Source organism: Mus caroli, unplaced genomic scaffold (assembly GCF_978045245.1).
Source record: "Mus caroli unplaced genomic scaffold, Mus_caroli_1 scaffold_7, whole genome shotgun sequence".
NCBI classification, from domain to species: Eukaryota; Metazoa; Chordata; class Mammalia; order Rodentia; family Muridae; genus Mus; species Mus caroli.
In genome coordinates, this window is record NW_028227262.1 from 35708130 (window position 1) to 35719888 (window position 11759).

General features: G+C 44.1%; 1 protein-coding gene across 5 annotated transcripts in view; it reads right to left on the reverse strand.

Annotated features, from left to right (window-relative positions):
* Positions 1-10112, reverse strand: part of Thumpd3 (THUMP domain 3 tRNA guanosine methyltransferase) — a 25114-nt gene extending 15002 nt beyond the window's left edge. Inside the window, exons 1-4 of one of the 5 annotated variants that reach the window (XM_085840184.1) lie at positions 9992-10112; positions 8680-8966; positions 7020-7097; positions 213-689 (exon numbers count right to left, since the gene is read on the reverse strand). In XM_085840184.1, the coding sequence (XP_085696310.1) occupies positions 213-689; positions 7020-7097; positions 8680-8934 (810 nt within the window). In that variant the 5' untranslated portion in view covers positions 8935-8966; positions 9992-10112. The other 4 variants (XM_085840185.1, XM_085840186.1, XM_085840188.1 and 1 more) reach the window with 4 other exon arrangements.
* Positions 10113-11759: the final 1647 nt, after the last annotated feature.

Genomic DNA, 11759 nt, shown 5'->3' on the forward strand with positions numbered 1-11759 from the left:
TCTTGCCGTTTCAGCCTGTCTACTCCAGGACACTACTTGTCTCTAACTATCAGTGCTAGGATTAACATGCATACACTTACTCTGGCTTTTATGTGGATTCTAGGAATCTGAACTCAAGTACTCAAGCTTGCTCAGCAAATACTTTATCCACTGACCCATCTCCCCAGCCACATTACAGATCTTTTTCATCATCAATAAAAGCTAATACCCACCTCTACATCAAAGTTGGTCATATCAGCCTTCCACTTAAAGTACTCTTGAATAGCACCCCCAAAATCTCTCGCAGCCTCATTGGAGGTAAAGCAATGTTTCTCTCCTGCTCTGTTGCAGGTGACTCTAAACTTCTGTACCTGTGGTTCAGTTTCTTCTCTTAAGTTTTGACCAGTTTCATCTTTGCAAGATGACAAGACATCACCTACTAAGGTTGATATCTCTTCTTTGATGGCTGGATTTTCGTAATAGTCCAAGATTCGTGACTCGGAGGTGCTGCTGGCGTGCTTTCTCTTTCCATCTTTCTCATCGGCTTTGTCTCCTTGTCCACAGTCAGCCTTCTCTTTACCTGCACTCTGATTTGCCTTTCTGCGCTTTGCTTTCTTCTTCTTGAAAGTGGTGTTAATTTGCCAGACTTTTAAAGGGTCTGACCATGGGAGTTTTCCAGCCAGTTCTTCAAAGTCTCTTAGAACTTCTTCCTGCAAATGATAGAGAGAGAATGAAACCCTTTTGTTTCTCACCATTGTAACTGAACAAGTAAGTGCCTACTTTCCTTGTAGGCAACTCTGGTCCTTATGATGGGGATGGTGGGAGAGTACAGACCAAAGGATAAACAAAATAATACCTGCAACGAAGGAAATTCCAGTTTCAATGGTGAGGATATATAAACATTATGCTACTAAAGAAGAATGGAGCAGAGGGCAGATCAGATGCACAGCATTGGGGAAGCAGGTGAATAAAAGGCAGCAGACAGAAAGAAGGCAACATGTCTAAATGACTTCCTTTCGGATCTTCTGAATTTGGGCAAAAACTATAAGAAGTTTAAAAATATCATCTGTCTAGATTTTAAACAGTATGATTAATTTTTTTGTTTTGTTTTGTTTAGGACAGGATCTCTTCTTTATAGCCTCAAATGTCCTAGACTAGGCTGGCCTAGAACTCACAGCGATCCACCTGCCTCTGCCTCCTGAATGTTGGATTAAAGGCGGGCGCCCTGCCCCTGGCTCCCATGATTATCTTTTTAAGAAGTAAATGTGGAGGTGCTCCCTCCCCTATGCCGTTCTCCCTTCACTTGGACTTCATTTACAGTACTAAGTATGGCCTACAGTTCCTAGGCTTACGCACGTGCTTACTAGCAAGGCCACTCCTCTAAGTCCATGGTGAAAAGACCTTAACTACCTTGACCTTTGCTACAGACCATACACCTACAATAGCAGAGGCACATAAAGGGTGGTTAATATATAGCTGTCAGGCTAGGTTTATTGGCACAGGCTTATAGTCCCAGTTTCTAAGGAACCTGAGGCAAAGTTGCAGTTCAGGCCTTCCTGAGCTACAGAGTGGGTTCAGAGCCAACTCAGATAGCACATTAACACCATATCTCAAAATAAAAAGTAAGAGGGCCAGGGATGGAGCTCAGTGGTACAGTGCACGGGGTCCTAAATTCAACTACTAGTACTCCAAGAGTAAACAACAAAGACACAGTTACTGGATGGTGTGGTTAAATATTTAAATGCGAAGTACGAAGGACTGCTATCTATCTACAGAGCAAGCCCTAGCTAAACAGAGTTATACAATCTATATAAACATCTACAGTACAGACGTTAAATGACTTAAAGATCGAGAAGCCAGGTGTGGTGATGCACACCTTTCCTTCCCAACAGAGCCACATGGGACTCTGTGAGCTTGAGGCCAGTCTGGTGTACAAAACAAGTTCCAGGCCAGGTGTGGATGCAGTGAGACTCTGTTTCAAAATAAACCAAACCTGTAAGAAATTAAATACTCAGTTTCCCAGTCACTTCAGCCACATTTTACCCTCTAATCTAGCACTTAGCATGCTAGATAAATTCACGTTTTAAAATGGGGACCTGCGGGCAGCCACCAGTACATCCCAGGTGCCAGAAAAGCAAGAGGCTCCCAGAACCCAACAGGGATAAAATTAGCCGAAATGCCCAACAAAGGGGAGGGAGAACCTGTAGAGACCATATCCAGAGGTTAGGCAAGGCCCCTGTTGGAGCATGGGGCCACCCACTCATCTCCAAATTCTTAACCCAGAAGGGCTCCTGTCTAAAGGGACAAACTGTGGAACAGAAACTGAAGGAAAGGCCACCCAGAGACTGCCCCACCTGGGGATCCATCCCATATACAGTCACCAAATCCAGACACTATTGTGGATGCCAAGAATTGCTTGCTGACAGGAGCCTGCTATAGCTGTCTCCTGAGAGGTGCTGCCAGAGCCTGACAAGTACAGAGGTGGATGCTCTCAGCCAACCATTGGACTGAGCACAGGGTCCCCAATGGCGGAGCTAGAGAAAGGTTTGAAGGAGCTGAAGGGGTTTGCAGCCCCATAGGAAGAACAACAATATCAACCAACCAGACCCCCCAGAGCTCCCAGGGACTAAACCACCAACCAAAGAGTACACATGGAGGGACCCATGGCTCCAGCTGCTTATGGAGCAGAGGATTGCCTTGTCTGGCATCAATAGGAGGAGAGGCCCTTGATTCTGTGAAGGCTTGATTCCCCAGTGTAGGGGAATGCCAGGGCGGTGAGGTGGGAGTGGGGTGGGTGGGAGGGGGAACACCCTCATAGAACCAGGAGAAGGGGGAATGAGATAGGGGGGTTCCAGAAGGGAAACCAGGAAAGGGTGTAACATTTGAAATGTAAATACAATAAACAAAATCACTTTTAAAATACCTTTTGTCTCTATAGCAGAAGTTAACGTGCTTTCCTTGATGACTCACTCTCAAGTCTGATGCCCGAGGCCAGGGAGGAAGTAAAGATTATAACAATTCACTTGGTGGAGCAAAAATTATACTTCAATAAAACAATAAAAATAGGACAAAGTGAGGAGGAAAAGGCCTGTTTATCCCCAGTCATTCCAGGGAGAGCTCTTCCTCATGGTCTCACCCTCAGGAGCCTAAGAGAAACTGCCTCATCCCAAAATTCCAAAGATCAAAACTTTATCAACACAGAACTTACAAAATAAACAAAAAAAATACAGGGGAAGGAAGCACCTGCAGGAAAGAACACTCGCCAGAAAACCGGCCATAGAACTCTGTTAAAAAGTATGATTTAGAGGCAAAACAAACAAACAAAAGACAATGACATCAAAAATATAAGAAAATGGCTGGTAAATAAGGCCTCACAGCAGACTTAGAAGCAGAGATGAAATGTGCCGAGTCACCAGGAGATGGAGTTTACAGAGTTTAAAGAAAACGTAAACTAAACAAATAAATGCAGGGAGTTAGGCGGATGCTGAGTTGGTACCACTACTGTTGCACTAGTACGAGGACCTGAGTTCAATTCCTCAGCACGCATCTGAAAAAGCAGGAGGGCTGGTGAGATGGCTCAGTGGGTAAGAGCACCCGACTGCTCTTCCCAAGGTCTGGAGTTCAAATCCCAGCCAACCACATGGTGGCTCACAACCATCCGTAACGAGATCTGACTCCCTCTTCTGGAGTGTCTGAAGACAGCTACAGTGAGTGTACTTACATATAATAAATAAATAAATCTTTAAAAAAAAAAAAAAAAGAAATGGTTTGCGCCTCAGACCATCCCAGTGCTGGGTCAGGGGAGATAGGAAAAAGATCCCTCAAGTTTTCTCACCAACCAGGTAGATTTCAGTGAATTTGAGGCCAGTTTATTCTACACAGTGAATTCTACGACAGCAGGTCTGTATAGGGTCTGCATAGTGAGATTCTTCTCAAACAAAAAACCCTTAAAGCTCCAAAAGAGAAAACACAATGCATGAAAAAAATGTTATATAAAGAGAAGTTTAAAAGAAAAAGAATGCACGATGGAAATATAACAAAACTAAGACCAAACAAACAGGAAACCATCCTGAAAACCCCTCTCTAAAACACTGCAAAAACCAAGCAAATAAAAACACAAGACCAACCACACTTTACCCTTTATTTTATATGTTAATTTAATAAGAATCAAAATTAAATTTTATTTGTATTATACATGTGCATACTTTAAAAAAAGAAGTAGTAATGAGATTTCACTGGGGGAGTGTGTGCAATTTACACTCATAATCTGAACGGCTTAATAATATTTCATAGTCAAGACAGAAATTTCCTTTGTATAGACTTGAAATTTATCTTAGACCCTACTCCTTCCTTTGAAATTTATATCAAAAATGTTGTGTGGGTGTGTGGTACATGTGCATTTGCCATGTACACATTTGTGTATTTTTGTTTGACTGGGTTTTTTGTTTTGGGTTTTTTTTTTTTTTTTTTTTTTTTGGTTTTTTTCAAGACAGGGTTTCTCTGTGTAGCCCTGGCTGTCCTGGAACTCACTCTGTAGACCAGGCTGGCCTCGAACTCAGAAATCCGCCTGCCTCTGCCTCCTGAGGGATTAAAGGCGTGCGCCACCACGCCTGGCTGTGTACACATTTGTATAAATGCATGTGCAAGTGTGGTAGCCAGAGGTCAACGTTAGTGTCTTACCCTGATTGCTTTGCATCTCATTTTGGGGAGAGGGGGGCACAAGAGTTTCTCATGTAGTGCTGCTTGTTCTAAACTTACTCCATAGCCCAGGCTAGCCTCTAACTCAAGAGATCTTCCTGGTTCTGCCTCACAGTGCTGGGATCAAAGGTATGAGCCACCACTGCTGGGCTGGACTCACTTTTTGATCCAGGAATTTGGTCTGGTTGATAGTAGTGGCACCTGCCTTTAATCCCAGCACTCAAAGGCAGGCATAGATTTAGTGATTTCTAAGGCAACTTTGAAAGATTAACTGATGTAGACGTCTAGTACATCAAATTCACCTCTTATTAGAGATCAGAACTGCCTCAACTATACAAACTTTAAGATAAGCTAGGGTGGGGGGGGGGCTACACACACCTTTAATCGAAGCACTCAGGAGGCAGAGACAAGCAGAGCTCTGTGAGTTCAATGACAGCCTGGTTTACATAGCAAGTTCCAGGACAGCCAGGGAGCTACCCAGAGAAATCCAGTATCAAAAAAACAGAAGAAAAACAAAAACAAAAAAAATTAAGATGACAAAAATCCAAGAATTTAATAATGTCTGGTAATTTAAGTGGGAGAGGATTTAAGATAGGATGCCCAATAACATTTACTCATGCATAAAACTGACCTTCAAAATTTCCAAATACTTAGCAGTATAACTTTTCAAAAGACTGCCTCTAAAACTGTTTTTGGTATCATTCAGTTGGTAGTAACTATCAGAAATCTTCAGAGTTAAGCAGGGGATGTAGTTCAGTGGGAGTGCTCACTTAGGATGTAAAGGTCAAGGGTTCAAACCACCAGGACATCACTAAGGAAGAAAAAAATGAGTATGAAGGACTATAATACTAATGTTTCTAATGCTGAAGGTATTTTTAAAGATTTATTTATTATTTATTTTATATGTAAGTACACTGTAGTTGTCTTCAGACACACCGGGAGAGGGAGTCAGATGTCATTAAGAATGGTTGTGAGCCACCATGTGGTTGCTGGGATTTGAACTCAGAACCTTCGGAAGAGTAGTCAGTGCTCTTAACCGCTGAGCCATCTCTCCAGCCCTGAAGGTATTTTTATAGACAATACAATTTTTAGCTATTTTCAATGGATATTCTTTTAGAGCTGTTTGAGTTTTTAGTAAGCTGTGGGTTCTGTTAGCCTTTTAGTTACTGTTAATTTTCTTTACTAGGATCTAACGAAGAAAGTGCTTTATCATTAAGCCCCTGATCCCAGATCAATTTTACTGATTTGGGGATACTTTGGCTTTCCAAAATAATCTGGAAAATTAATAAAAAACAGAATTAGACAGCATACCACAGTTCTTTTAAGAAAGATTAGCTCTAAATTAGGCATTAATATAACATTGACAGGAAAAGTTTTAAGCACTTGATTCTGGAAACTTGGCCAGAAAGAGGTATAGGGAAAAAACCTGAAGTGTTACTGAGGTCTGTTTGCAACCTTCAGATGAAACAGCAGCTGAATATTTAGGACTCAGATGATAAGTACAGGCTGGAGACAAAGCTGTTGTCCTAACAACTGAAGGGGTATTAAACGTTGCTTTGGCTTCATTTCAAAACATGAAGCTAAAACAGGACAAAGGCAAACTGGGGAGGGAATGCTATTTGTGTTCTCTGTTTTGTTCACATGCTGGAAGCAATTCTAGCTGCAAACCATCTGTACTATCTGTCGAGCTACTCGAAGACTTTTCCCCATAACTTAGGGTTTTCTTTAACAAGTGACTTTTAAAAGCAGCTTCTGGGATGGTGTCTTAGTCAGGGTTTCTATTCCTGCACAAACATCATGACCAAGAAGCAAGATGGCGAGGAAAGGGTTTATTCGGCTTACACGTCCATACTGCTGTTCATCACCAAGGAAGTCAGGACTGGAACTCAAGCAGGTCAGAAAGCAGGAGCTGATGCAGAGGCCATGGAGGGATGTTCTTTACTGGCTTGCCTCCCCTGGCTTGCTCAGCCTGCTCTCTTATAGAACCAAGACTACCAGCCCAGAGATGGTCCCACCAACAAGGGGCCTTTCCCCCTTGATCACTAATTGAGAAAATGCCTTACAGTTGGATCTCATGGAGGCATTTCCTCAACTGAAGCTCCTTTCTCTGTGATAACTCCAGCTGTGTCAAGTTGACACAAAACTAGCCAGTACAGATGGGCTCTAAAGAGATTTCTGGATTTTCGTGAAAAGGCTTACTGTAATCACATGCTTGGTTCTTGTTATATTCTCAACATTGTAAAGAAATAAACCAACAGCAAGGCTAAGTGACAGTGTGACAAGCAGGTAGTACACTGCAGAGAACAAGCTCTCTGGGAAAGACCGTGCTTGGAATACCTCACCTTCGTAGCTTTGAACTGGTAATCTTTAAACTCCTGAACAACCACAAACAAGTTATCAACTGATCTCAGACAATGAACCTAGGGGAGAGAAACAAATGTTAGAAACAAATTTCTGAACATACTTGTAAATAACACAAGCTACCTACAGTTAAATATTTAAAAGAAAAGAAGTACAAAATTGGTTCATTTTTATCTTTTTGAGATAGGGTCTTGCTATGTTGCTCTGGGTTGCCTCAAACTCACAATTCCCCTGACTCAGTGTCCTCAGTACTGACATTACAGGAGAAAGCTACCATGTCTAACTAAGTAAAATAGGTTTAAAGCAGCACCTCCTGTCTGTATTTTATAGTTAACATTTTTCCCATCCCAAGTGGTCCATTTCTTTGGTTACCCATCAGTTCCTGCTTTTCCCAGGAGAAGGGCCACTGTGATAATGTCATACAGGCAATAACATTGGTTTAGAGAGGGGGGAAATATAAAGACAAAATTTTCCCATCCTGAGTGTTCCATCTCTTTGGTTACCCATCGATTTCCACTCTTCCCCAGAGAAAGGGTCACTGAGATCAAAGTATATAGTCCGAAATGTCATATAGGCAGTAACATTGGTCTGGGAAGGGGAAGGAGCGTAACACAAGTGGGGCTTTATTGTTGTTCTTCTCTCATGTCTTTTGGCTGTATACGGCAGGGGCAAAGAGCATGGATCTACCAGCAAATGCCTACACTCCCAGCTCTTGGGAGGGGCAGCACACTTAGCTATATAGTGAAATTTAGGCTAACTTGGCTACATCCGACTCTGTCTCAACCTATCTCTCCCCTCCAAAAAAGCAACCACATACAGTTTAAGCTCGAGTTCTGTGACAGCTGAATTACTGCAAACAAACTACTTTTCCTCTTAAACCTAATGGCTGATGACAACAGTGCCCAATCTCCGAAAACCTGCTGAAGGCATCAAGAAAATGCTTGCTTACTTACATGTGTCTATTGCATGTCATATGCTTCCAGCTTGGGATACACTAGCAAGACAACAGTTAACAATCCATACCCTATGCTACTTGTGTAGTAAAGAGAAATCTGGTAGCTTTTGTTTCAATGCGATGGCAGTTTGCTAACCTCTGCTTCTCACCTGCAATCAGGTACTTTTGATCAAGAATGTCTTTGAAGGGGCTGGAGAAATGGCTCAGTGGTTAGGGGCACTGACTGTTCTTTCAGAAAGACCCAGGTTTAGATTCTAGTTCCAGGGGATCTGATTCCCTCACACAGACATATATGCAGGCAAATGCCAATGCACATAAAATAATAAAAATCTTTTAAAACTAACAATGTCTTTGACAAGGATAAAAAGGAAACCTCAGCTTTTGTGTGTTTTTTGTGCTAAAGTAAATTTACGTGTCATAGACATTGGTAGGTATTTCATTTCGATGCTACGATCACTTCTAAACCATATTAAACTAACACTGAAATGTACTAAACTGAATATACATTACAAAGACATTATAAACAGCAACAGAGTAAACTAGTCAATTTCATAAATCAGTACACAACAGAAAATGCAGCTACTTTAAGCAGAACAGAGTAAAGGATTCCCAAGGGGGGGGGTCTATAAACCAGAAAAATAATCATAAAATAACCAAGACTAATTTAAATACTGTTTTGTTCAAACCTGAGCCAGACTTTCCACTGCAATATCAAAATAGATCTTTCCGCGGTCTTTGCTGATTCTGCAGGCCGACTTCAGTTTCTCTCTCACTTCCCCCGCAGCCGTTTGTTCAAAGCCAGTGGGTACAGTGGCTCCAACAGTGACTTGGAGATGCTCCGACTCACTTCTGACGCTGCTTTCTACCAGAGACACAGGCTCTTTGTTCCCATCAAGGTTCATACCCAGGCACTCTCTGGTAGCTTCTTGAGTGTCAGACATGATGGAGATGTTTCTAAAAGGACCAACAGTCTCTAGAGGCAATACAGGAAAGAAAAGGGGAAACAATGCCATCTCTTTTCATATTTCAATGTACCTATCGAGTTAAAACTGTCGTATAAATAAGGGCACGGATTACAGGCAGTGAAACGTGATTAAACATGCAGACTCATCAGGAGAAAAGACAAGAGTATTTCCACTGCATGCAGTGCTTGGCTTAGGCTCATCTGTGTTGGTAAGCACCATCTTACATTTGCTAACATGAATAGAGAAGCTCCTCTGTTGCCCTTTCAGCTTAGCACTTCAGGATGTGAGGCTGTAGTGGTTCCGGGTTAAAAATTCTTGCTTCCCACACTCGCGGGTCCAAATGACCCTAAAGCAAGTTACTCCTGCCTAGTTTCGAACTGGAAACTAACTATATCTCTCTTTCCCAAAGATGGAAGGTTTTAACGCGAACAACACAATTCTGAACTAATGATCAAAACTTTTAATGTATGGGTGAGGTATCTATTTTCCGCCGTGTAGACAAGTGGGCAGTGAATTTATTAAAGATGAACTCAACTTCCACTATCTAAACAATTACAAATATCTGAAAGCCTACTATGTGGTGACGCCGAGATCCAATGACGCGCATGCAGGGGACACCTTGGAAATGTCTGAAGCTAGTAACACAGACGTCCTGTGGGAGTGTTTGTGGAGGTTGAAGGGGCTGGAGTGGTGTTACCGTGATGGAGGGCCCACACCTCCCACCAGCTTTTCAAAAGCGCGGTGGCTTAAACTAACATCTTCCCTGTCCCTAATGCTGTGCCAACCAAGGACAGGCCACAGAGGTGAACGCGGTTCCACCGTGTCACCGTTCGCCTCTGTGAACACAACTCCTACGGACAGGGTGGAGAGCGGAAGGGCTGTTCGGACGGGAGGGCAGTGGCTCTCTCACTCCCACCCTCTGCTAAGCCCAGCGAGAGTCCAGACGCTCAGCCCCAGCACCGACCTACACGAAGCCACCGCCGTCCTCCCCTGCGTCCCACCCACCCGGCCACTCCCAGCCGCGGCCAGTTACCGGCGGCAAGCACAGACCCTTCCGGTCGCCGAACCGGCGGGCTCGGCGCGCTCCGAGCTCGCCGCCGGAAGCCAAGGTGCCAGCCCGGAAACGGAAGTCAGGCCTCGGAGGTCACGGTGCTCCCGCGCTCCGGGGTGGGTGGGGGAGTGTGCGCGGAGAGCTGTGCGCAGTTGGGTGCAATCTGACCCGGAACAGGAAGAACGACCAGCAGGCCGGTCACCTGCCGGGAGGGGACCTCTGTGGAGGGCGCTCTCCTAGCGAGCGCTGCATCCGTTGCTCGGTTGTTCTACTTCCTCTGCCCTGAATGTCGAGCACTGGGGGTGAGACTGGGACTTGATTCCAGTCTCAAAGCCAGAGAAACCGAGACTAAAGAAGAGATTCTTTTTTTTTTTTAATTTTTAATATTTTTATTACATATTTTCCTCAATTACATTTCCAATGCTATCCCAAAAGTCCCCCATAGCGCCTCCCACTTCCCTACCCACCCATTCCCATTCTTTTGGCCCTGGCATTCCCCTATATTGGGGCATATAAAGTTTGCAAGTCCAATGGGCCTAAAGAAGAGATTCTTTTCCCCCATTCCCGTCTTGCACAACACTCTTTTTTTGGAATTTCTTTTTGAGATTGGAGTCTCACTATGTAGCCCTGACTGGCCTGCTCCTTTCGTCGATCGTTCTGTCCTGGAAATCACAGATATCCGCTGTCTCTGCCTCCGGGATGCTAGGACTACAGGTGTGCGCCACCATACCTGGCTTGGATTCTGCAGGGGCCGGCAAGCTGTGCTGTAACTAGAGTATAGCCCCTAGCCTAGCCTGCGGTTTTCAGACTGCTTCTTTTATGCTGGCTGCTTTTACACTATCATTTCATGTTTCTCTCTATATATGTCAAAGGTTACATTTCCTATATTTTAGTTTTATTTCCTTTGTATGTGGAGGGAGCTTGTGTGCCACACCTGAGGTCAGAGGACAACTTGGCAGAAGTTGCTTCTCTCCACCACGTGGGTTCCAGTGATCCAGCTCAGATAATCAGGATGGGTAGCAAGTGCCTTTACCCTCTAAGACGTCTCACCAGCCCCAAATGTAACATTTTAAAAGAGGAAACTTAGGACTCAACAGAAAGAGACAGCCGGATTTAAGGAGGAAAAAAAGCGATGGTGGAGAGATGGCTCGGTGATTAAGGCTTGCTTTTCCAGAGAATACAAGTTTGGTACCCAGCACCAGCACCCACCCACCTCAAGCCGCTCACAATACCTGTAACTTCAGGGGCTCTGACAACCGCGTCTGGCTCCAAGTCTTACACTGCATGCAATCGTTCTCTCTCTGCCTCTCCCCTCACCCTCACACACACACACACACAATTGTTTAAAGTTTCAGTGGTGGCAGCAGCAGAGGCATGGAGCCACGCTGTCCTTATCAGCACGGACAATGAGAAAGGTAAAAACCGGATCCTTGCCTTGGATGCATCGAAGAGGCTTGGGAGCAGCCAATATAATAGAAAGCAGTGTTGTAGTTTAGTAAAAAAAAAATAAAAAGGGGGTCTGACAAACGGCCCAGCAGGTAAAAGGGGTCTGCCATCAAGCCTGGCCATCTGCATTCCATCCCCAGGACCCACACTGTGGAAGGAGAGAACAGACTCCCATGGGTTGCCTCCTGACTTCCACAAGTGTGCCGTGAGAGCCTCACCTCCATAAATAAATGTTTGGGGGGTGGGGCTTACCATCTTTAATCCCCGCACTTGGGAGGCAAGAGCAGTTGAGTCTCTGAGTTTG